Source organism: Nyctibius grandis, chromosome 9 (genome assembly GCF_013368605.1).
Source record: "Nyctibius grandis isolate bNycGra1 chromosome 9, bNycGra1.pri, whole genome shotgun sequence".
NCBI lineage: Eukaryota > Metazoa > Chordata > Aves > Nyctibiiformes > Nyctibiidae > Nyctibius > Nyctibius grandis.
The window spans coordinates 32,557,337-32,584,220 of NC_090666.1; the positions used below are offsets into that span (position 1 = coordinate 32,557,337).

The 26,884-nt window shown below is 39.7% G+C and overlaps 1 protein-coding gene across 1 annotated transcript in view; it reads left to right on the forward strand.

Annotated features, from left to right (window-relative positions):
- Positions 1–26,884, forward strand: part of KALRN (kalirin RhoGEF kinase) — a 526,387-nt gene that overhangs the window by 242,823 nt on the left and 256,680 nt on the right. The window contains 3 exon segments of the mRNA XM_068408148.1: positions 4,163–4,354; positions 11,248–11,379; positions 14,360–14,590. Coding sequence (XP_068264249.1) covers positions 4,163–4,354; positions 11,248–11,379; positions 14,360–14,590 — 555 coding nt within the window.

The following is a 26,884-nucleotide window of genomic DNA, read 5'->3' on the forward strand; positions in this document are numbered from 1 at the left end:
ACATTCTGCTTTGGATTTATGTGTTAGATTAATTTCACAGATGATTTCTAAACTCACAGTAATACAGTGCAAGCTGGTTATTTTTTTTTATTTTATTTTAAAGAAGAGCTCTTCAACAATCAAATTTCACCTTCAAAACCCTTTTCTTGCAGCCCACCTTCGCTGCTTGCCATCACAATACCTCAACTAGTTCTCTAGGAAATGAGATGAACTCAGCCAAGTTCCTTGCAGAATTAATGCTTCTCACTGCTCATTTTTCTTTTGTGAGTGGAAGATATTCTTTTTATATGTGTTAGAAGAAAGTATTGTTCCAGCTAGAGTTGGAGGGTTTAATTAAGAGGGAAGGTCTCCCAGCATGCCTGCTAGATGATCAGGACTGAATTAGTGTATTTCCCTCTGGGAGATCATTCCACAATTGAAACTCCACTACTGTCAGTGCTTATTGCTGAGACTGAGTGCTGTTATCCTACCAGGTGTTAGGGACCTTAGCAGTGATCGCTTACACTGATATGTTATAGACATTGATGACCAGAATCAAGGCCTTGTTTAGGTGACAGAAATGGACTAAGAATTGGTGGACAAAGAGGGGTATGTCCACTTGCAAGGCATTTGCACAAGGCTTTCCTAAACTGTAAAAGAAACTCTTGCATATTATGATGCTGATATACATGTGGGGAAATCTTTCTTTTGTTTGCCAGTCAAGTGATCTTTAGAAGGGAAAAATACCCTTTTTTGACTAAAGTTTCAAAGTTGAAATAAAGTCAGTGAAAAATTAACTCTAACATGGGGAATGCTTTTGGAAAGTCTGCAAATACATGTAAAATAAAGGTTTTTTCAATGATAAAGGAAATATATTAGCCAAAACTTGGGTGTATCCTAGTGTCACTACAACACAATGTCAACTGAAGTGCTTTTACCTTTACTTCTAGACAGTAATATATTGTTTTCTCATTGTTTGACCTATTGTAGTCCTATATAGCCATAAATCAGTGATGGCTTGCAGTCCTCTTTGGGGACACCTCTCTGTTTTGAAAAAAAAAAATGAGGCCTTAGATTACATTTAAAGTGAGACTCTCTATGAACCTGCTAGCAGTGGATTTTCCAGCCTAAAGGAAAAATAAAGTCACAGGCATTAGTTGCTCAATTTAATTTATTTCCTGTTAGGATAAAAATTTCTATACAATAGTGACATAGGAAAATCTCAATTTTAAAAAACCTCAGTTTTTAGCAGTGAACAAACCAGACTAAAAGGAAGGTTTAACTTTGTGAAGTGCCAACAGTTGAATTTTGTCAGCATGGATTTTTGTTCTGTTTTACTCAGAACATTACATGTTGGCAGATAAAGATGAATAAAGTGGCTTACAATTTTATTCTACTTCAAGATGGAAAAGAAATGTCTTGCATTTCTTACATAGTGGTCAATTAAATGTTTTTCTCCTGAAACCAAATTCTGAAGTGCCTTGAATCCATAATGCATTTTACCTCAATCCACAACAGAGATCCCATCTTTCCCAATAATAGTGACACTGGGTAAAGGTCCTGAGATTGTAAAATGTGTTATGCCTGGTAGGATGTGCTATCCCAAGTTCCAGATCTTTAGCCAAGTGTTTGCTCTGTCTTGTTTTTCTGTGAAGCCTTGGACAACTCTTATGTGTCCAAGCCCCACTTCAATGTCTCTGCTTCACTAAAGTGGAGCAAATAAAGCAGAGGTAAAGAATGCATGTGTCCAAGAGTAGGAGGTATCTCCATTGCACTACCTGTTGGAGCTATACGGAAGAGCACATCACATGTGATATTGCACTTCAATCCATTTATTGCTCAGAAAGCAACAGGAGAAGCTCAGGGGTCTCTGTTTCCTGAGCCAGTTCCACTTGGTACACTAAGAACAGAGGTGTGAGCAGGTGACTCCCAAACTGCTCCTTGCTTTGTGTTGGAAAAGGTACGGAGTTAGTGGGTTGGCTACAGGATGGGTTGATACTCTTCCATGAAAAATTCTCATCTAGGAAAGTCAAATTTCATCCATGAAAATCCTCATCTCTGTATAAAAATATAAAAAAGAGACATAACAATATATAAATCTCCCTAACTTATAAAACAGACTCTAAGAACATCTGCTGTATTTCAACTAATCTTACCTTTATCCTTCTACTAGTTAATACATCTATATACTGTAACTACAGGGAACCAAGGAATTCAAAGTTATTTTCCTCCATGCTCATTGTATTGCAATGGCTGAGATAATTCTGCAGGGGAAAAAAAATAAAAGCAAGATGAAGGCAACTATTTTTTACATAAATCAAAACTTATTCAGCAACTTTCCTTTTCCTTCAAACAGCAACGTTCCATCTCTCCATTTGGTGCAACCCATCCAAGCTCTAGCAGCTGTAGTGATGCTACATTGCTTTCTACCAGAAGAGCTGACCTGAAATGTTGCAAAATGGTCTTGGCTGGGGCTCAGTCATGAAGACTTTCTGGGAGAAAGGCTTAAATATTTAGTCTAAATTCCAGTTTCTAACCTAGAGGGACACAAAGTAGTTGACTGCGACTGGTGGTCAAAATTCCAAATCAGAATATCTTTTTAGTATACTTTAAACTCCAGAAGAATTTTGATCAGTTTCTCTAATTGTACCGGAAAAAAAAAAATATTTCTTTAAAACTAATCTAACCATTTTGAGCCAAATGCAATTTTTGAGAAAAGCTATGTTATAAGGGGGGAAAACACAAAACTAGAGGCTGGGTATTGCTTTAGATCTGTGTTATTTATCTGACAGCTGTCACAGTCATGGTTCTACCAGGGAGAGCAGAGTGGCTGTAAGGGCTGTGGCCCCATCCTTCTTTCCTTTAGCACCTACAGGTATGATGAATGTACTTTGTAGTTATCCCACACACTTTGTAGACATACTCCGCCCTGCTTCACAACTTAGTTTGGACCTGTGCTTGCCTTGGCAGTGCTCTGTTGTGTTTCATGTTTGGATTGGCAGATACCTTTCCACATTGTGCTCCCACTCACTATGATGAGATCCTGCTCCAACAAACACTTCCACCTCTGATTTATTATTTGCCCATGAGTAATACTGTTAAAAATCATCAGGGCTGTGTCTGTCCTTGTCCATAAGGGCCTTACAGATTCTACTCTCTGAAATTCCTAAAGCCCTTTTGAAATACTTTGGTGAGACAAGAAAGCAGTGAGTCAACATTAGCAAAACATCTCAAATTCTGGGATGTTCCTTTCCTCTGGTGAGGAGGAAAGAGAAAGGAGAAGTGTTTACATCAAATGACATTCCGGAAATCTGCAAGACAGTTGTCATTTGTCTTTTGGTGATGCATCTTTGTAAGACGTTGTCATGATGGCTATTTATTTTCAGGTTTACGTTCCTATGCAGAACAGGGGTATTGTAATGCAATTACATTGCTGTCTGCAGTTCAGTTTGAGAAAAAGCTATCCTTCCACTGCTTCAAGCTGAATAAAAACATCATGGAAAATTCTTATGAAAGAACAGAAAATATTACTCCTTTAGTAGGCTTTTTGAATCATTCTAAATTCAGAAAGTAGTTAAATGATATCTCTGCTGAGGAACAGCTTAAAATAACCTGCAGAAAAGATAACATTTTAACTGAAAAAACAATTTAATAGACATTTCTATGGAAACTCTTATATTTCTATAGAATATCCTTATGAGCTCTTTTAAATTCTATAAGACTTTTCCATTTGTTGACACTGCATTTCTGTAAAGGATTGTCAGAGAGTTCTCAAAGGACAGAAAGCAAACATTTCACTTATGAATATGTGGATTTAGCATTCAGAAGTATGAAGTAATGCAACACAAATATCAAGAATAAAATATACGCAATGAGTAGACCCTAACAGGTGAGTAAATAGCTAAAGTATGGCAAATTAGTTTTACATAAATAAATTCAAGGGGAGAGGGGAAGATAACGGTGTTAGATAATGGCATAGATGTGCAAAAAGATGCCCGAGGGACGTATTTTTAGAGTGGAAGGTAGTATGCCTGCTATTCATGCATATTTAAGCGGGTGGTTGATTGCTCTCACTGAACTGCTCGGCTTTACTCCAGCTGATGGTATTTGGAATGTGTAATGAAGGCAGAGGGTGGTCACGGTTGTTCCTTCTCTTTATTTATGTGTGCTTTTTAATTTTCAGAATGCCTATGTCAACATCAATCGGATCATGTCTGTTGCGTCAAGGCTTTCCGAGGCAGGCCATTATGCTTCTCAGCAAATTAAGCAAATATCTAGCCAGCTGGATCAAGAGTGGAAGAGTTTTGCTGCAGCTCTGGATGAGCGCAGCACCATCTTAGCCATGTCTGCCGTCTTTCACCAGAAAGCTGAACAGGTGAGCTGCTTTTGTGACTGGCAAAATGATCCACTGCTACTTTGATAATGATGATGCAGCAATTATTACCTGACGGCTTTTGGCTTGTATGCAGTGAGGTTAAGAGCCTTGTTCCTAGTGGATCAGTGTCTCAAAAACAAATAGTAACATTTCCCCAAAAAAACTGGCACATGTTCCCTGAGTGGGTAAGAAAATATGTTTATGCCTTAGTGATGAGAAAGAATCTGATCATAAGTGAAGTGCACTCATGCAGTAACATGTCGACTTGTTGCCTAATATGTCACCAATGCTGTGGATAAATTCATTATTATTACGGTCAGGAAAACAGTATGATCTGCACTCACATGTATATGTGGTGTGCGCTATGTGCACGGGAATATTCACGCATATGACATAGACCCATACCAGCAGGCAATTTCTAGGAGCCCAAGCACATTATTGTTAATGAAACTTATGGAATTCGTTCCACCACCTACTCTTGCAGTGCTCTCCATAGCCCCAAACTTTGTTAGACCTCACTACATAGAGACTTCCAAGACAGCTAGGAACATCTAAGAAAATTTCCCATGTCCCTGAGCTCTGGTTTGTGTCTTTAACAACTACCAAAATTGTTCCATAATTTCATAGCTACAAAAGATTTGAAATATGTCAGTGAATAAACCTGCTTTTTTTACACCTAAACCAGGTCCACTTTTTGAACCAGGACAGTTCAACTTTGATCATATGTTGATTACATTCATTTTCTAGTGACAAACACTGCTTTGGGGCTCTCTTCAGTATTGTTGTGTGCTTGTTTTTCCAAGTAGTTAATATCAAAGCTACTAAGTGGGTGTGCTTGATATTTACAAAATGACCTATACTTCAAGTGTCTGAAGAAGAAATTATAACTGATAAGCCAGAAACTGTGCCTCATAAGCCAGAATATATGTATGGAAAGGTTTAGCTTGAAGAGTAAAGATTTTCTTTATTGTTTGTTTCTGGCCATAGAATTATAATGGAATTTTCTTTATTTTGTGTTTCCTATTGACAGCAGGCCATAGCATAGAGCAATTACTCACCCTACTGGGCACTTACTCATGTCAGCACACTCAACGGCTCTGATGAGACTAACACACCAAGAAAATGCCCAGTACAAGTACTTTTATCTTTCTGCAATGAGCACTGTAGTGTTTAGGTGTAGTCTTCATGTTAAGAATTGTCAGTCATCATATGCTCTTAAAGAAAAATCAAAAAAGGATTTATATCCAGTTTATAGTCACAATAAGAATGTTTAAGGTTTATTAATGAATTAGTTCTTTCTTGTTTGTTTTGGTTTGTTTGATGTTTGGGTTTGATTTTTTTTTTCCTCTTTTCTTTTTTTTTTTTTTTTTTTCCAAGTGATCCCCTATTTTTTCTGAAGTGTCAGTCCTGTTTGCAATTTATGAGGAGTTACTGAGGTATTGGATAGCATGCTTGGACTGATGACTGATGATCTTAAAGGTGCTTTCCAACCAAAACGATTCTATGATTCTATGAAAGGCAATAAAACAGCAAGCTATACTGAACTGCTTGTCAAGCTGGAGGTGAATTTTTTTTTTTTTGTCTTCTTACCTTTTGGATGCTGTCAAAGGGGGTATTTTTCCTCAGCTTTAACTTGAAAAAAAGCTACACTAATGTCACTTTCAGCTTTGGGTCTTTTTTCTGTACAATTGTAGGGATGGGTCTGAAAAACCCAGTCCTGCCTTGGTACCTCTTCATAAGGAAGGGAATTTTGTGCTGCCTGACAGAAGCTAGTCTCGCATTTCTAAGCAGACAAGAGAATTTGCTAATTGTGAATAGCAGTTGCTCGTCACTTGCAATAAGGGACAATTCAGTGGAAGATAAGTGCTGATGTGAAGCCTGTAAACTCAGACTGCTGCAAAAAAGAAATGTGAGGGTCAGCGTGTCCATTAGTCAGGATTAAAATTTCGGCCTTGCTTTAGTAACTCGTAGGATAAGCCAGTGACTTCAATGCTAATAATTTAGTCATTTGACCTCTGTATAGTATAAAAAGGGAGGTGTTTGGGGTTTGGTGTACAACTCAGTTTGTTGTCTACCAAACATTCATTATTTGGCATCACCCAGGGTTTGTTTTTTGTGTGGTTTTTTTTTTTTTTTAACTCAAATCAGGGCTTCATTATTTTACAATAAATAAGGCTTAAATCTCTGAAGCAAAGATGTAGATAAACCCACTATTTCCTCTGTCCCAGATCAAATCTTTTTTTGCTTCCTTTGTTCTGTCAGTAAAGGTAGTCTTGTCGCGGATCCAACCATTTCTCCCACAGCGCATCCCTGCTTCCCTCATACCGATCTGATATGCAGATTGTCTTTCCTTCTCCAGTGCAATAAGCTGCTACGGTCTCTTTGTTCATTCCTTCCTATTGATTGAAGCTCTCTGTGATGCCAACAGGAAGCAAGTCTATTAGAACGGTAATCTTTCAGCCTTTGGCACACCCCAGCCTGCAAGGAAGTTGTTTGCTTGGGACAGAGATTTATGAAAAGCTCTGCGATTTCTATAATATGCAAGCTGAGCAGGAAGCAACTTGTTTTTCAAGGTCTCTTCCTAAAAAGACCCCACACAGAAAACTGCACAGAATACAATTTGTCTGGCTTGGAAGGATGAAAGGCTGAGTCAACCCTGCTGGGAATTGAACCTCACATCTGTCTTCACGTGCCTCAGAATCGCATTGCTTTCCTGGCTCTTATAGCAGATACATGTGGCATGTTGAATGGAACTTGGCTGAATGTGTTCCTGGATCAAAGTTGTTTTTTTTTTTTCTTTGTTTCTTTCTTTCTCTTTTATTTGTGTGTGTGTTTGTGTGCATGTGTGTGTCTTAATTTTTTTAAACACAACTTCTACATACCAAACCATCATAAAGAAAAGGAAAAGAAAGAAAGAAAGAAAAGACAAATCTTGCCAACTAAGCCTCCAGCCAGGTTCCCTTCAGCACGTGTGTTTGATCAAAAGCCAGTAAACTAAACTCCAAACAACCACTATATCCAGGTCAAGGTGCAACTCAGGATACTCAGTGGAGGTGTTTCCCAAATGTCCCTTAATTCCACCTGCTACAAATCTCTTGGTATTTATTTTTTTAAATCTTTTCTCTTTTTTTTCTGTTTGTTCCCCGCCCCCCCCCCCCCCCCCCCCCCCCCTTTCTTATGCTAGCATGAAGATTTTCTAGTGCAAAAGAGAATCTGCTTCTGTATCTTTAGGTATGTCTGAGGCTATTCAAATTTTCAAGAGAGAAGGTGGCATGTAAGAGAACATGCCTTGTCTCGCTGTGATTTTGAGAGAACTGTGCTGATTTACACCAGATGAGATTCTGGCCCACTAACTGCCAGATGGGTGAAGCAGACATTCCAGTTGTCCTCCCTTTCCTGGATGTAATCTCTGAAAATGTGCTAAAGTATTCATAAGGTGCTTACTCTACAGATCCTGTCAGAATGAACAAATTAATGTCTTCAATCAGCTGAGAGATCTCAACTAATTAATTCTGGGTCAGAGTCTACCCTCAGAAGTGCACAAGAAGAGTTACTGTTTAAGGTAGTAGATGCTAGGTGCACACATTAGACATTTATGTTGATTGTCTGAAGACTGACCCCTGACCATTTGTTTCGTATTACCTTACTCCACAACCAAGACAATCACTGTTCTCATCTCTGCCTGGATCTCTCTAAGTACATCCTGAACTCCCCTATTTGAGGAAAGGAAATGAAAAAGAGAGGAAAAGAAAAAAGGGGGGAAGAATTTGAGGAAAGGAAAAGCCAGTTGATATCTATAAGATGCAGGGATAAGACCAAGATAACTTCTGCATTAGACAGGGAAATTCCAGGAACAACAACAGGAAATATACAATTAGCCTCATACAAAAAATTCAGGGCATCAAGAGATGTTATAAGTCACTGAGGAAAACAATTGCATAGCCTTCTTCCCATCTTTCTCTACAGCCATTCTGGAGCATGAAAATACACTAGAGTTTGGTTTTAATTTCTCTGGGGCCTAGGTGAACCACCCTGGTTGGCCTGCAGCTTCCATGCAGAGGCCTAGCAAGCCATAAGAAAGGACTGTGCAAAAAATGTGGAGAAATATGGACTGTAAAATGTCTGAGCTGTGTTTTGGAGAAACCATGTGATACAGCATAGCAGTAGGAAAGCTAGTAAGAAGTGGTCTGAGAATACATTATTACCTGACCTAATAAAGAATTTGCAACTTAAATGAATAGGTTGTGAATCAGGAGTAAGCATAGGTCATTACTTTAAAGTTACTTTTGGATTGGATCAGAGGCACAAAGGTATCTTAGGGACTTCTTTATTTTTTAGGAGAAATTTTTCTTGATCTTTCTTGAAGTCTTGAAAAACATGGACAATTATTGGAGCCTGTGATTTCAAATCATATTTAAGCAGCTTTTATGTTCCAAATAAGAGCTATTCTAGTCTATGGGCTAACTAGAAATTTAAGCAATTAATTTAAATGGTATTGAGTATCCAGTGGACAGTAACAGCTCCTGTTCCAACCTAACAGTTAGCAATTTACAATTTTAATGAATCTTTTTTCAACTCAGTCAAATGGTGATTTTTGTGATATGAATATGTTTCTAGCATGAAGGGTTACATTTAATAAAGCTTTTTGTGTCTGCCACAGTGTGTGACAAATAATAAAAATTAACATAGCTGCTTTTTTTCAAAATACCTAAATCAATAGTCCTATGGTATGAACTAACACTTTGCAAAAATCCTTAAAAAAAACTTTGCTCTCCCTCCATGAATCTACACACAGAGAACAGACCACCATGCACTCTTTCAGGGTATCAGAGTAAAATGCTGGCAGGCTGCATTTCTTAAAATGTCTTAAACTGGATGGTGTCAACTGCTCCTGCTAGTGGCAGAAGTGAAATTACTGATGTAATTGTTGATGTGACATGGTCTATATACAACAGATTCACAAAAGAAAGATAGATGTGAGACAACAAGGTGGAAATGTGGTTATGTGCATAGGATCTTCTTGAAACTTCTCCCACCTACTGTGCAAATCCCAGTCTGGGGATATGGCACTATATGAGTAACAGGACTGTAAGAGCTTGTACTAAAATTGGTAGAATCCAACAGTGTGATTCCAGCAGCAGGGACAAAGGTCTATAAGGTGTAAAGGTCTTTTCTTCGCCGTTTTGACCAAGAGGTTCATGTAACAGCCCCAAAAGGGATTGATCTCAACTCCATGCTCTTAAAACTACATAGGAAATGATGTGAATTCCACTGCTTTGGCACAAAATATGATGACTTCAGCTCATGTTGCAGGTGTTTGGGGATTTCAGCTGAAGAGATGCAACAGATCAGGAGTCAAACCAACACAAGAGAACCTGCCATCCTTGCCTCCAGTCTTCTAGAAAGCACAGTTTTCACTGGTAGATTTGTACTTTATAGACATGAACGTTTAGGAATTCATCTTTGTCACTGAATCTTTGTGCACTGAAAAGAAGTGTTTACAATGCAAACACTTTATAGCCTTGATTACACAGCAGCATAGTAAATAGCTTTACACTGCTAATAAAAAAGGATGCTGATGCTAGAGCTAGAGTTGAATTGAAATTCTTTGCTTTGAATCTCACAACCCTTCACGCTGTGAGCAAGTGCTTTGCTAACAAGCCACAGGTGAACACTTCAGGAGGGGATAAAGCTGTGATCCTGGGGTGGTTTTGTGGCACTATACATTCACCCTACAGGGCACTGCATCTGTTGTATAATCAGCTGTTCTTTTTTTATAAAAAGCCTCAAAGTATGGCAGGATGGTTTAACAGAAACATGGAGGAAGAGAAAGTATTAATGAGAAGTAATGAGGTGGCATTAGGCAGTTAGTATGGACAAAATATGAACATGTGAGCTGTGTCATTGAAGTAAGCCCTGCTTAAAAGAAAAACAGGATAGGAGCCTTAGAGACTAAATTCCTCTTTTCTATTACAGAACAGTCAGCACCCAGGAGAGCTTCCCCAATTTGTTCTGCCAAAGTGCATCAGCATTGCTCTGGAGGCCTTTAAGAGTGGAAAAATATTTTTTTTCCATCCCTCTGCTCCCTGAACCCGTGCAGTTTCTGGCTGTCTGTTAAGGCTTCCAACCAAGGTGCTAAACCATATCAATTGCAATGGCAATGATTTTTTTCTCCCTTTTCGTGGATGTCTGCCCACTAGGAACTGGACTGAGACCAGCAGCTCATTTTGCCTTGGCTGTTTAGCAGCCGTCAGATGGTAATGGTATCTGATCACTGCTGACCTGGGCAAGAATCAAATGTGTGACCCGGGGGTTTAAAGCCTTGGTATCCTATTAGCAATCCCACTGAGCTGGCCCTGGGTTGGGAACTGCTTGAATACAGACTGTTTACCTTTCACTGAAATGAATGTCAGCAGTGATTTTAATGGGAGCTTTCTATTGCCCAAATTATAGTAGCGTTAAGGACAGGTAAGTGACTCAGGGAAGACTGACAGCCAAGACAATGCCAAATACAGCTGGAGCTGTAACTGTGTCCTTTTGTGCTTCATGCTGATGTTTTTTTATAATTATGTTGCAGCCTCCCTTTTTGGAATGCAATGTAGCCTCCCTCTGTGGTATGCAAAGACTCTTAGAATGGATGTTTTCTGAGCCTGGTTAAAGGAGCATTTGTTTTTAATCCAGAAGAAACAGAAAATATTCCTTTGGATCTAGGTGTTCTTCAGGTACTGAGGAGGTGACAGGAATGTGCTGTTCCAGGGTGCCCAAAAGGACTCCTTTCTAACTGTTATGTTTTCCTCAGTCCACGCTGCAGTCATCTGTGGCACTCTATAAACAGTTTTCTAATGTTGATGAGATGTTGTTCTGTGTCACTCATTGTTCTGGAATTGTTTCAGTTCCTTTCAGGTGTGGATGCCTGGTGCAAAATGTGCAGTGAAGGAGGCCTCCCCTCAGAAATGCAAGACCTGGAACTGGCCATCCATCATCATCAGACCCTGTATGAACAAGTAACACAGGCCTATACAGAGGTATGTGCTTCCCAGAGAAGAATGTGAGTATCTGTTAAGCAATAACAGATATTTGACTGCATTTTGGACCTTAGCTTTTCTATAATGAGATAGGTTCTGCTTTCCTTTTTTGCAACTTTTTCAAAGAAGGAGCCAGATCTAATCCCAGGCTGTAGGAGGTGACTCCAAGCAATTTGCTTGTAAGGGCACAACAGAACAATCTGGGAGACAAACCCCATACAGAAATGAAATCTAGAACTAGCGTTGGCACTCCAAAGAAGAGCCACATCACTGCCTTGGCTGAACAGGGAACCCCTTTAAGCCCCCAGTAGCTTTACTGCTTTTGCTTTCCTTCTGTGAATGAGTCCTGGCTCTAGCACACGTATGCTGATGGGAACAGAGGATGCCAAAGGCTTTTTCCTTCAATATGCAAAGTCACAGGAATGTCAGGTCCTCATTACAATGAATGCTGCAAGAGACTGTCCTTTAGATAGAAACGTAGAATCTAGAATCACGTAGGTAGGAAAAGACTCTTAAGATCATTGAGTCCAACCGTTAACTTAGTGCTACCGAGTCCATCACTAAACCATGTCCCTGCGTGCCACTTCAGATGTACTTGTATGTACTATTGTCAAATATCTCAGACCTAAAAAGCAGGGCATATAAACTGTTGCCTTTGAAACAATCTTTTTGTTCTGTTGCTCCTGCCACTGAGACTTCTTATTGTAAAGGCCTTGTTGGACATATTCAGCCACTAGTCAGTTCTGGAAAAGAGCACTTTTTTGTAAGATGACTGAATTTAGTCTGGTGTTTTGATCAGTCATGATTAGTATACAGAATATTTCACTCAAGGATCTGGCCCCTCGAAAGGGAAGAATTGCAGGATTATACCTCTGGGAGGCAAAAAACTGACATGCAGGCCCTGCACTTGGGAGATGTATAGGTATGAATAGGTCTATATTATGGCACAAAGTTCCCAGGAAAATTTTCCCGAGTAAAGCATGTCTGTCATATTGTCTGTGCAATCACATATCTCTTACTGGTAAACTTTTGAACCTTTATTTTTAGTCCTGATTCTGCTGTGATTTCTATCTGTGTAAATCAGCAGGGACTATACTAAAAGCATTGTAACACTACTCAGGGACAAATTCAGACCAACTGTAAGCCCAAAGGCCAGTAACAGGAACATAGTGAATTCACACAGTGAATTTAGCCAGTGCAAAGAATGAGTTTCTGGTCTAATAGGCTGCTCCCAAGTGTGTGCATAGCCTTGATTTCCTGTTCCCAGTGATTAAATTGTTGCTGATTATCTTCCCACAGATAAAATAGGATGTAGCATGCCTTGTCTCCTTCCCTGTCTAGAAGCTGCTTCTTCCTGCCTAGCAGTTATTGCCACCTCCATAATGTTGCCAAGGTAACACCTGTGCCTCAGTGTTTCTTCCTAAAATCTCCCCCATATTGCCACTATCCACTGCTGTCAGCGAGTTCATTCCCTCTGTGACCCCAGTAGGCTTCAGCATGTGCAAATTGTTCCAGCTGGTCTTCAGCAGCAACTGAATTTGAGTATGGAAAGCCACTCCCTATAGACTCTCCAGTTATTTCCTGATCTAATTCCAAATTGCCCTGAATATTTAAAAAATCTCCAAGGATCTGCCTAAGCCCACCTAATAGTCACATAATATGATGACATTTGACTCCTACTTTTACCAGTGTAAATCTCAAAGGCCCTCTTGATTTCTCTGAAAATGCACCAGATATACACTGCTACAACAGACTGGGATGGTGGCAAGGCTTGCCAAAAGACACAGGTTTGGATATTAAAGGATCTTTGCTACTTTTGAACAAGCAACTTATAATACAGAAATAAATGAGACTTGGAAATCCTTAAGATGTGTTTTAAATTTGATAATGTTCAAAATATAAATTAGATGAAAAACCTTCATTACGCCATTCTCTAGCAAGGTTGATGATTGTGCTTGCATAGAAATAAAAACAGTTTTCAGAAAATGTTGTCATTTTCACTGCAGTTTGTTTCAGAGGGAAAAGAGAAAAGTGGGTTGGGAAGAGGAGGGAGGATTCCAATAGTGTCCTTGTTTACCATTTCTGTTGAACAAAATATTTTAACTTTGCAATCTGCAACTGAAAAATATTTCAGAAAGCCATTTTTAGAGAACTAGTGCATGTACACATTTGTTAATAGCAGTTTGGTTTGTATGGTTCCATTTTTCATTTTGCCCCTGCCATATGAAAATGCTCCAGGAACGTTCCAGGAAAAAATCTGACATTAAAAAATCTGGCATTCTGGGTTTTTTTTTAATGCCCAAATACCTCTGCATCTGCAAATGTGTTTTAACATGCTCAAAAAAGGTTACATGTGTGCAGAGGGCTTTGCATTTGCCAACAAACTTTGTAGCCCATTGAAAATGGAGACTGTAGGTCCCTCTGAGCTGTTCCTAGGTAAGAAAAGAATCACTGTCATATACTAATCTATTTTTCACTGCCACTGAATGAAATACAGAATTGGAATGTCACACTTCTCAACATACATACATACTTAGTGATCCTATGAAGAAAGGACCCTCCCTCATCATACAGAATATGAATGACTCTACCATCTGTGGTTTTCTTACAATGCCACCTCCTCACAAAAATAGGCCCGCTATTGCAAATGCCACCTGTCATCAACTAGTACATGTCAAGAATTTTCAGTGCCCAAGTGTCAGAAAGGAATACAGTCTTGGGATCTCTGTCTCTATGTATGCAGTCCCAGCAGTGCAGTATCTGTGCTCCTGCTGGGTGACACAGCAGGCCCACTGGGAAGCGAAGGCAAGTGCTGAATGCATAAGTACAAATCAAAAAAAAAGATGCTATGAGGTCTTTCTTCCTTTTTGACTAAAATAAGGAAAACATACAGGGGAAAAAGAATCAGCTAGACTGTTCTCTGTCAGCTGTTGGATGTTTAAGTATCAGTGCAGTGAAGTAGACCTATTTCTTCACTCAGGTGAGCCAGGATGGAAAAGCTTTACTGGATGTCCTACAGCGTCCCTTGAGCCCTGGGAATTCTGAATCCCTCACTGCTACTGCAAACTACTCCAAGGCCGTTCACCAGGTGTTGGATGTGGTACATGAGGTCCTGCATCACCAGCGGCGCTTAGAGAGCATCTGGCAACACAGAAAGGTCCGGCTACATCAAAGGCTGCAGCTCTGTGTTTTCCAGCAGGACGTTCAACAGGTAATCATTACTAAGGGAGATAAAGAATGGTCCTTTCTTTGCAGCCTTAAAGATTGTTTGGTGACTCATCTAGAGGATACTGCCACAACCAAGATTTCACACACAGGTCTACCTATGCTAGAAATATGCTAAAATCCTAATGCGCCTTTCAGTACCTCTTGGTTTCATGTTGGAAATCATCAGTCAGTACATTGATTATTGGTCAGTCCATTGCTCACAAGAATGTGACACTATTTTTAGCAGTTAATTTTTCACAAGTGAGCAATTAGCTGTAGGTACTCCACTGTTCTTGAGGAAATTATGTTTAACAGAAAAAAGAATTTCAAGTGTAAAAAGCAATTGAACTGTGGTGTATTTCACCTTCCTATGTAGAAACAATAGAGATACCAGGATTTAGTGGTGGTTAGATGATCTTTGCATTATTACCACTTATGGAGTCCACATAAGTTTGTTGGCTCATATGAACTGCGCAACCCAATGTGCAGAGCCCACCTCACAGAAATACAGTTTATACTGTACAGGCTCACCTCTGAGAACTCAGGCTCCAGATTAGCAACTTTTCTCTCCCAAAGGAATCCATTGGAATACCAGCACAACACCGTAACTGACGGTAAGTATGAGATGCCGTGTTCGTAGCTGCCAAATATGCAAGCACAATCAACAATGTTACAGGACTGCTCATTCAGGATGGTGTGGTTTGTTTAAGGGCCCCATTACAGCCCAAAGCAGATGTTGATAGCAATATGGTACTTGCTTTAAATGAAGAGGCTGAATGCTCTAATTATGTTTATGGAGCATTCTAATGTCTCTGGGGTTCTTTATGTCATTGCCTTCCTCTAAGTGAAAAATGAGGTGTAGACGGAGCGACAAAGCTGTCACATGCAAAATAGACATGCACCAGCAAGGACAGGAGACAGGCAACATGCAAATTTGTGGTCCTGTTAGTGCCACAGTTGAAGTCCACCAGCACAGACAGAACTGCAGCTATAGATATCCTTTGCAAATATGTATGACCATTTCTTTGGCAGTTTTGAAAAGTTTGCCAGACTGTCTACCTGCTCAGTTTTTCCTATAAAATCACACAAATATTTATGCTATATATATAACTAAAACTGGAATTGAATGTAACAGATGTTTAATTTAAGCAGGAAATGTAAAAGATGTTTAATTTAAGGAGGAAATTTAATATTTTCATTATGTATCAGCAAACACACTGCATGGTAATGAAATTCATAAGCTATATATTAAATAGAGTATGTACTTGGAATTCAGTTAGAATATTCTCTGCAAACTACATGAAGTTTGATGTATTATCTTAATACAGTTTTGGGGTTAAAATCTGAAAAAATTCAGTGTTGTAAATTCTGAAGTTACTATGCTTTTTGCATTTGTGGTATATAATATCAATAAGAATCAATATTATCTTAAGTATTTTTCATCCCCAAGGGTGATTTACATTTTTGTTGAATCCTTCCAACCCAAAACTTTCTCTCTTACATCCTCTGAAATCAGTAGAATTGTTTATGAGGTTCATTCATGAAACAGATTCAGACTTTTACTTCCCACCTATGCAAGGCAATGAGGCTGTGTCACTGGTTTTCAAAAGGAACGCGTCATTTGTACATACTGCGACTTTTGGTGAGAGGAAAAGAAAAAAGCAGTAAGAGTCACGGGACTACAATCACTTTAGAGAGCATCAGTCTGTGTGAGTTCCGTTGGCAGCAATCTTTCCAAATTTTTCTCTTAATGGGTAGTTATTATCTGGGAAGCAACAGCTTAATGACAGACATGTTTCTGTCCTAGCAAACGCTTCCTGGAGGCATCTCTTTGTCCTACTTAGAAAGTGGAGAGGAAGAGATGAATCATTCTGTTCACTAAACATCTGTACTATTCAAGATAAATGCTTTGTAACTCATAAATGAAATTATCAGCTAAACAGAAATATGAAGTGTAGATTCCATGAGGAGGAGGAAGATATCTGAGTATGTTGATGGGTTTTTTTTTAAAAAAATCACCTCCTGTGTATCTGTCATGCAATTCCTATTATGCTTATTTTGTTAAATGCCCATCAGTTGGCAAGTGAAGCTGTCTACTTGTATGTTGTCACTAATCATAAGTAGCATTTATGTATAATAATTTGTTGCCTTGTCAAAATTTAATAACCTTACTCTAAGTTCTTCTTGGTTCAAGGCTAAAATGAAAAGATGTGGAAGAACAAATCCTGACAGGAGAGCCCTGAGTTTATTAGACCTCACTGTCTTCTAGACAAGTGATGATACAGTGTAGTTTCTCTAAGGAAGATGTTCCTCTTCCCTTTCCACCCAGCTCAAAATTAAGCGTGTTCTCACAAATGCAGTTTTCCCTGTCAGGATGTCCCATGGCTCACCCTCTTCAGCTGTTGGCCACTGCAGTAAAAGTTCTGGTGAAAGATGATCTGTCTCAGAACTTACACTCCCTCACTTATTCAGCTATACCTCTCTGTTCATCTCAGCTGTTCTGCATCGATCTTGTCTTAAAAGCAGATGTGAATAGGGACAGGTTTTGTTGTGTTGCATGTTCTTAATACAGACTCCAGGATTATTTTGCATCCTCTCAGTCTGCCATTAAGAGCATTAATAGCTTCTGGCAAAGACACATCTCCAAGAAGAGATTCTTATGAATCTTGGGAGATCAATTATACCTTCCCTAACTACTCTAGTTAGTCTTGCCAGAGGGATCAAGTATTTAGGCATGCAATATCAAGTGTTCATAGGGAAGTCTTGCAAAACTGGTTAGCTGGATGAAGGCTTTATGTAGGTCAAGTGTGTGCCTTTTGAACTGGAATTAAGGGTTAAGCTGTGTTAAAGAGGGCTTATTCATGTCATTCCTAGTGTATTCTGCACCATTTGCAAGGCCAGAGTACACGCTGTATGCATTGCTGGCAGGTGAGGGCTATGTTGTCAGATAACTTCCCACTGTCAAGGAAATGCTTTTGATTCTAACTGGGTTTCGGTTTGAACAGCACAAAACCTGAAAACATTGAAAATGATGGATTAAAAGATATAAAAGTAATTTTTATTCTGAGATAGAAAGTCAGGCATCCTTACAGCCATGTCATAGCCAAAATACAATTTGTGCTTTAGGAAAAAAAAAGTTTAAATAAACACTGTGGATTGCCAAGTTACAATATTAATGTAAGAAATGTTATGCTATAAAATATCATTACAAGGAATCACTACCTTACACCATCAGACATTTTACGACATTATTTGCTATTACATCTATGTATTAATACAATTACATCAATTTGCGCATGTGAACCAAGGTCAATAATGGTGTGCTAAGGACAGTGAGTTATGAATGTATAGCAATTTAAAGAAGGAAAGAAAATGTACGGCATGAAACTGCATTTGACGTCTTCACAGGAAATGGAGCGCTATTCACACAAAAGGCATAACAGATAAGACTATTTGTGAGCTGTTATGAGGCTCTACGCGGGCAGGAACTGACAAGGAACTCTTTTAACACCAAAAGTATTTAGGATAATTATAAAAATGTTGGGTTGTCGAGTGTGTAAAATACTTCATTGCTTCAGTTGTTTTTTGGAAGCTCACTACCATTTCAGACAGGGAAGAGCTTGCACTGTGTGACCCTTTTAGAACACAGCTGTGGGAGGAGGTGCTGAGATTCTGTCCTGCAAGGGAGGAAAAAAATCCCTTTGACATTCATACTGATATTCTGTTATTACTGCAGATGCTTTAGCCCATTTTTGGTAGCTTTTCCTTTGCCCCACCTAGCTCTGGGTCTTCCCCTTTTGCAGACTGTTTACCAGAAAATTAACACCATTTCCATTTCTGTTGAGATTTTTAATTGTTCTCAGGTTGTCTCCAATTTCCACTGTTTTCCACTGTTACATCCTGAACAGCAACACTGAAGCAGCAAGGGTCACATAAGGGTTGTACCATGAGCAGATGTTACCAAGCAGCCTTAGAAATAGCTGAAGTAAGTTTATAACACTGTTCTTCACCCCGTTGCCTCTCCCATCCCCTTTGTTTCATATGGGCAAGAATTTTGTCTGAATTCTCTCACTTCATAAACTCATTCAAGTGAAGCTGTAAAGCCTGAAGCATGCCTGTTAAAAGTAGAAGGAAAATGGAGACCCATCAGATGCATTATTGAAATGGTCTGTGCAAGCCTTGAACTTGGTATTTTAAAGCCCTTTTGTAGCAGAATAGTTGAACTGCTACTCTTATTCTGCAGGCTTCATTCCATCTCAGGGAAATTCTCAGTCTTTCCATCATTTCCGTACATACTCACCAACATGTAGCCTGACACGAGCAGCCTTTTTCTGCACAGATTCACATGATTCTCTCAGGGTCACTGCTGGTGCTGCTTCCTTTTCGCTTCACTTTGGTTATGATGGTTGTCTGTAAAGGAAGGGCTGGAAGATAGGTGGATGTAGAGGTACTGTGTGTGCTGGTGGAGTTTCTTGGATATGTACAAAGCCTTGTGTTATCTGGGGTGGCTCTGCATGGCAAAACGAAACAGGCCGCTCGTGCCAGATGAAGACCTTTGGTAAACAGCAAGATGACACTACCTAACGCTTACTGGCAAGAGGGTAGGCACATGCTAAGAAAGCTAGGACTGTTGCCACACCAGCTGTAGTGATGTCTCAAATCCTCTTTGTTATTGAAAAGGTCATGCTAGACCAGTGTCAGGTTCATCTGGATTTCTCTAAATTTGTGGATCTGCGTTCTGTTGGCTTCGCGCCCAGATACATTAATGGACATAGCTTTGGTTTCCTTGTGTGGTTATCTGCCTCTGGTGATGGATACAAAGGCCATGTGGCCATACTGATATTACATTTACCAGCTGCCATTGTTGTGGGAGACTGCAAAATATTGCAGAGGAAAAGCTGTCTCTCTTCATAACCAAGCACTTGTAATGTGTCTGGCTTTTACTGGCCGAGAAAACAGATCAGGGCATGATCCTGACATCACTTGTATGGAAAAATGTCCTGCCAACATCTAGCTGTCTCCATACAATATCTGAGAACACTGAACACTTCATGTGTTGCATGTGATCTACGTAGTCCATTTGCAGAAGAATGCTAGGATATTTGAGGCAGTTCATGATTCATTTAGCGCTCACTCAAGATTTTAGAGGATTAGGTCTGTACATCCCCCCACACATGCATGCATACACTCAGTTGTTTTGATCAGTTCAAGGCGATGAAGAGTTCTCCAAAATTCTGTAGGTTTCCAACTTGTCATAGTTTATTTTAAAGACAGAAGAAATCAGACTATATATATCCTTTTATGCTTTGTTTACAGTAATACCTTCACTGGGTTTGGTAAAACAAGAGATTTATTTGTAAACAATAGCTAAGAAAAAAGAACATTATAATCAAGTCAAGATTATATTTACTACCATATGACTTCAGCCACAGCACGAAAAATGCATCACATGCTCTGTGCGCCATCTGAGCAGATTTAGCCTGTAAATAGCTACCACTGACAGATCAGTAATTAAAACATTACAATTCAAAGCATCCTAGAGAATTTTCATAGCCCCTTTGGTAAATATATCAAGTAACGAGATGCACTTAAAGTTTGTCACTTATATGTTTACATTTTCAAAATATTACTGCTATACTTTCTCTGAGCTTAGAAGGTATATATGACCCTACCAGCCATAAGGTTGACCTGTTACTTGATAGTGAGTAGGGATTCTAACTATGGTTGTATTGTCTCCAAAAATTAATGAAAAGGGAACTCAGGAGTCAATACTCGTGAAACTACTTGGCAACCTTCTCCCAAAGGGATGTAAGAGGAGAGAAAACAACCTTTTGTTATCCATGACTGAGAGATAAATACCCCTGTTTCCCTAACCCCATCCTTCCAGCAATTGTTGAGGCCAGAGTGTCCACACCTGGTTATTATCTGATATAAATATCTCACCATGCAATTCTGATTGACCATACCACTTTTTTTCTGTACTGACTATACAACTTTTACCTACATAGCTCTGAAGGACTAACTTAATAAGATGTGCACATGTTTCCAAACCCGCATTATGTCCTTAACAGCCTCTTATTTAGTACTTGTCTGCGTTGTTATTTATGCCATAAAGGATGGTATATTGGTAGTAAAAGGACTTTTTGTTTGTTTCCATCCACTTTTTGTCACAGACCATGCAATAAAACATGTTGGCAACTGCTTCTTTAGAGCAATTTTCATTTCATTCCTTTTGTTCCTGCCAATGGAACTGGCATGTTTTCAGGCGAAACGAGTGAAAGTCTAGGCAATGAAGAGATTTATGGCCCCACTCATCTTCTGAAGAGGACTAACAAGTAACACTGACACTGATTTGAAAGTAAAGTGGTGGTATATTTGTGCTGATTAGTATCCTGCAGATATTATGAAATGAAGTAATAATGACATGGCCATTTAAATAACACCAGGGTTGCTGAGTGACTTAGTTGCTTATTTTGAGCTGTTAAAAAAGGACTGTCATTCCTTAATTTGAACTCACAGTGCATGGGATTATGCAGAAATATCAGATGATTTCTACTGGCTATATGTGTATCTCTAAGCTCTGGTGGCAGCAGAGTAGTAGAATAAGAGCACCCTGCACAGCTATACAAACCCTATTACTCAATGACCAGATTGTGTTGGATTTGCCGCACACAGCAGCCATGCTAGGAAGGAGAATATTGCCCACATATTTCTTCAGTGGCTGGTGATTTCATACGGATGTTTCTCTAATTCCTTTAGCTTGCAAAGACACATAGCATTTACAAACAGCGTGCTTAGGGTTGTCCAAACCAGACAGGACAGGGTTCTTGGAAAAAGAACATAGCTGACAGAAGGAACACATATTTTTCCTCTTTACCAGTGAGTCTGGCATAGAAATCTGCCCTTCGAAGGGCCACAGCATAGCTTCCCAAGTGAGGAATGCAAATATGTGGCACTTTGATATTTGAGCATGTTCAGACAATGGCTGTTGGTATAGAGCTAGGCTCAGTGTTTCTGTGCAGGCAGTCACATTTTCACCCTGTAACCAGTGATCAGTGTATGGTATAAAAACATCTAAGAGATGTCTCAGGTTATCAGCCTAAGAAGTTAATTGCTTTAAATACTTCAAACTCATGTGAGAGAGGGGGAGCTCTGTTCTAAACTTCTGACAATGCTCTTTGAATATAGATCATTTTTATCTTGTATTTTTTGTGCCACAACTCTTCACAAAGAACTACCACTTTAAATTATTACATTTTCATTTAATGGTATTTATTCTGGAAATTCCTTAAGAGTTGCTCATTAACAATACTCTATCCTCTTCATAATTTGATTTAAAGTGTAACTTGAAATTATCTGGAAACAACCTTTGTGTCTTTCTTCCTCTATATATTTATTAAGCCAAGCAGATAATTGTTCTTTGTGCTTTTAAAGAGTCACTGATTAAAAAATAATAATGATAACTTTTTAATTTACACACAGAGCAGTAGTGCTAGGGATATCAAACTTCAGGGGCCAGCTTCAGTTACCAACTGAAGTTTACTTAGCATTGATGTATAAGCAGTGCGAGAACACTTTGATGAGCTCCACAGCTGTCTTGGGAAATAGGATCTGAAGAAATCTGAACCAGCCAGCGTGATCTCTGAACCTATTGAAGTGAGAAGAGGAACTGGAAAAAAAAACCCACCCCTTTGTGCCCCAAAAGGTGTTTTTCTTGTTTAGAGCACTGTCTGTCCTTCAAGACCTAGTCCTTTCAGATGGTCTGTTTTGCTGTTTCCTGAGCTGCAAATGTTTGGATTCTTACTGAGAGCTTAGGAACCTCTAAGAAGGTCTTCTGAAAACCCTCTGAAATCCTACCGACTCTTTGAGATTTTGGATCTACCTCATAGTGGATGAACAGGACATAATTCATAGTATAAAAAAATGGAGAAGGTGATATAAAGATACAGTTAGTTTTCTGTAGGTAGATGCAGTTATCCATGGTCTGGATTTATCCTGCCTATTTTTAGGAGTGTAACTGAATCATCCAAGTCAGGAGCCTAATGCATAGTCTCCTTTTATAGTCAATGGAGAGACATTGGCATCTTCAGAGAATGACTCTGTATAAGATCTGAGTTGTACCCTGGATACGTCCCTCTCTTACTGTTGATTATCGGGGAAATAATGATAAGGTAGTGTCTTCAGACAAGACCTTCAGTTTATAACCTAATGTTGGGTGAGCTGTATTAGGATGCAAGAGCCCGATCCTGTGTGGTGTGCAGCACCTCTAGCCATCATGCCAGGCCACTCAGTGCCTTTCTGATCCAGGATGTGCTTTGCAGCAAACTGCAAGGAAGTCAGTCCTAGGCAAGCTGCTAAAATTTGCTGTTACGCTTAAGCAGAATCGTCCTCCTTATATAGCATATACTCATTGTCTATTTCTATCCCAGGATTGTTTGCATGTCAGCATCCCTGAAAATATGATGTGTAGTTTATTGTTTCTGAAAGGAATCGTTGGCTTTCATTGTCATGGCAAAGGAGGAGAAAGACTCGGGCTTGTCTGTTACTGATTAGGCCTACAAAAATAGTAGGGCTGCGTGGGGAAGGAAGAGAAATGAAGTAGAGTTTTCTCCAGAAATATGTATATTTTTTGAAAGCAGTTGCTAGAATGAGTAATCGTCACCAAGAACATCAAGAAAAATAAGGTATTTGAATAAACGTAGGCTGGAATGCCAGAAGGCTTTCTCCCCTGTAACTTTAAGAAGTAACAATAACAGTAGTACTTCTTGCTTATTGTGGCTTCTTTCATCTCAGGATTATGGGTTTTCTAAAAGGTTGATGTTCAGCGACTTGCCAAAGGTCACTGAAAGCTTCATGACTAGAACTTTTCACGTCAGGATGTCTGACTCACAAATCCCTGCTCTAAACCCTCAAAGTCGTTGCTACTCCGGTTTTACCCGTTATGAAAAGGTCTTATAGGATTTATTGGGACTACCTACGAATGAAATAAGGGTCTGTTATGCTAAGAAGTAAATATGCTAGTTTAGGCATTGATTTAAGAGTCCAAAATAGTCACTCTTTTCTACTCCATTTGTTTCCCTTGATCTTTCCTCCCAATTATCTTCTCACATGGCCTTTCAGCTTTTTCATGATCCTGCCTGTCACTCAGAGTGATCAATCCTCTTTCATATTGCTTTTGACTGATGGCCAACAAAAGGTAGTTTCATTAAAGTGAGAAAAAACCTTGCCAGACAACAAAGAGGGTAATGATAGCTAGTTCCTAAAGTACAACTATAACAATTTCACTGTGTTTTCCCCCACGGAGCAGCTGCTCAGCAGCTGGTTACTTTCCCCCTCTGGTAATGAATTGCATTCATGATTTGAGATTATTATGTATTGTTGGGTAGCAAGGCCCAGTTTAGGTTGAGCTGATCTGGCACCATGACCTGTTTCTGATAGCTGTTCCTCTCCGTGCTAGTCATTCCCACTAGCTCTCCTCCTTCTAGCAGCTGTACCTTACTCCATGTCACAAACTGCTTTTACTAGCTCTGCTCCATATGGCTGAGCTCTGCAGCAGCTCGCTCTTCTGTTAGCATCTCCTGTTGGCTGTGCCTTTTTTCAGTAGCTGCCCCACCTACCCAACCTGACTGAAGAGTTCTGGTATTATTTCTGTCCTTGGAAGAGAGATTGTGCACTATTTAGGACTAAATACAGTGTTTTAGCTCACAGGAGACTTTTAAGCAACTACTTTTGTTTCATATTCCTCATAGGGAACTCTTACACAAAGCTCTGCTTATTTGCTTTTTTAAAGTTGTAATCTTTGGATTGTAGTTCTGGAAGCTATTGCCTAGGCTGGGGTGACCCTTCAGGCACATTTAGACAGAGGTGGTTGGCTCAAACTCCTGTATACTATTACAGCTATAAACTTTCTTTTATGTTACGCTATGGTTCCCTTTTAACAAAAATGTCCTTCAAGTGTAAAAACATGCAAACCAAACATATTTCAGGCCTGTCCATTGGTCTTTTACCTTTCTCCTCCCTTTGTTTTGATAGTTCTTTACTTGTTGTTTCTCTCCTGCCTTTTAGATTTTTTTGGATGGGATGTGTGTTGAGGGATGGAGAAAATAACTTTTATTTTTGGCTTCAGCAACATACAAAACATTCTGACCTTGAGACAGTTCCCTTCCCAAATAAGGAGGAAAGTTGCGGGGGGAGAGGGAACCACAAAATGAAACTTTTTTTTTTTAAAATGCCCTCTCACTCCAGCAAAAACTAACTTTAAACAATCAAAATGTATTTTGGGGTATTGTTTCTGCTTGCTTACCTCCTCAGGTTTTCAAAGTGCATGAGGTGTCAGGAAACCAGAAGAGAAGGAAGTTCAGGATGAGGGAATGCCATATTCTGTCAGCCACCAAGCTAGGAGAAAAAGATAAGAAAGCAAGCAGTTTTTCACAGAAAACTTCAGTCTGGGGGAAACTGAACTTTTCATTTAAAAGGTGCTCTTAGGGAAAGTCCCCAACCACTTCTGTCCATCACTCTGCCCATGACTCTCACTCCTGGAGTCTTTCAGGTGGCTCCTCTTCTCTCTTGAACAGCTCAAGGTTGTTCCTTGCTGAAAGGGCTTTTCATAAGTCTGGTCCTGCTTGCACATATATTCTAGTTTATTATTGCATCTCTACCGGTCTGCCAGGGGACTCATGGCTCAGCATCCATTTGTTTACCTCCCCACAAACATTGCTATTATCCATGGCCTCCTTTGGTGAATCTGTAAGGTCATTGGCCTTTCACCCTTCAAAACCCTCACAGGATCCATTTCTGCTATGACATGTAGAAGAAATCAGCCATACTGTTATGGGTAGAATACCCAGGGATGCAAACATCCTGGGCTTTTTATTTCAGCTCTGCTGTGTCTTGCATCCTGAGTACCTACCTCAGCATGGAGTCTGTACGCTACATGCAAAGCTTCTCACACACCAAGGCAGCTTAGCCTTTTTCCCCACTTATTTGCAGTACTGAGCTGTGACTTCTTTGCCCTGGGACACCATGTGTAAGGCACAGCTGGTTTGCCTGAGCAGTGATTGATAGACAGGCAGTGCAAGTAGAAGAGATGCTGCAGTGGCCCTACAGCAGGAGAAATGCTGTGAAGCAGGTTTGAATCCCTGGGCAGGACCCAGTGGCAGAGGACCCCTGCCAGGAGGTCAAACACAGCCTTGTGCTGCATTCCTTTCTCCCTGCACGCAGCCTGACACATAGAGTATCTTAAACTGGGAGATAAAATGTTTGAGACATCAGGCTATTTATTTAAAAGACAAAGAAGAGGTCCTAGAAAAGTCCCTGATGGAGAATAGCCACTCCTGGCATTCAGGGCACTTCTTCCATCCTTGTTCTCCTACTTCTCCTTCCCTACATGGTTTGAACTTTGATATTTTGCCTCTAGTCTCAAATGAGGTCAGACCCTCATGGGGGAAAGGTTATGTTTTCCTAGGTGTTGTCATGATGCGCAGCCCCAAGGGGCTCTGACACTGGCAGGGGTGTTTAAGACTACTGCAGCATTGTACCATCCTGGTGAGTTTTTCTGTTACTGAGATGAGACTATGCACCAAGACCCATTTGTCCCAGTTGGGATTAGTTCTCTTACTAAACCTGTCTTTGATGTGTGCTGAGATTACAAGCCTTGTTAAACCAAGGTGATAAGATCATCTGCTCCCAACAGTAACCTAAAGCAGCACTTTAATATCCTGGTCAATCAGCAGTTTTCTCTGTGGTGAAGCAGCCAACTCAAACACAGTGGGGAGTGCCTATACGGGGCCTAGAGCATAGTGCTTGCATTAAAGACTACTCTGTTGTAAAGCTCATCCTTGCTTTATCAGTCCTTTCTAAGTGTTAATTGCCTTTAAATATCTTGTTTAAACTAGTGACAGTTTAGGTGGGTTGATACTATCAAAATGTAGACAGTACTGTCTTAATTCATGTCTAAATTAGGAGAGCAATCTCAGGTTAGTACAGTGGTAGCAGTTGCAGACAGTGAACCAGAACACTGAAATTTGGAGCCAACCATGTAGGGTGCTTTTTTCCTACTGAGTAGATGAGAAGTGTGTTTCCCAAGGTAGGTGCCTACCCGACTTAGCTTTAACTATTACACTTCTGCCTACACTAACACAGTTATGCTCTGGTTACAGCTGGAGCTGAAGAAACACATAGTAAATGTGTTCGGGGTTTATTTTGTTTTTTTCCCCTGAGTGTTTAGTGGCTACCACTGAACATTTAATGGTAGCAGTAATGATATCATTATCTTAGTCTGACATTTATCTATCAGGGG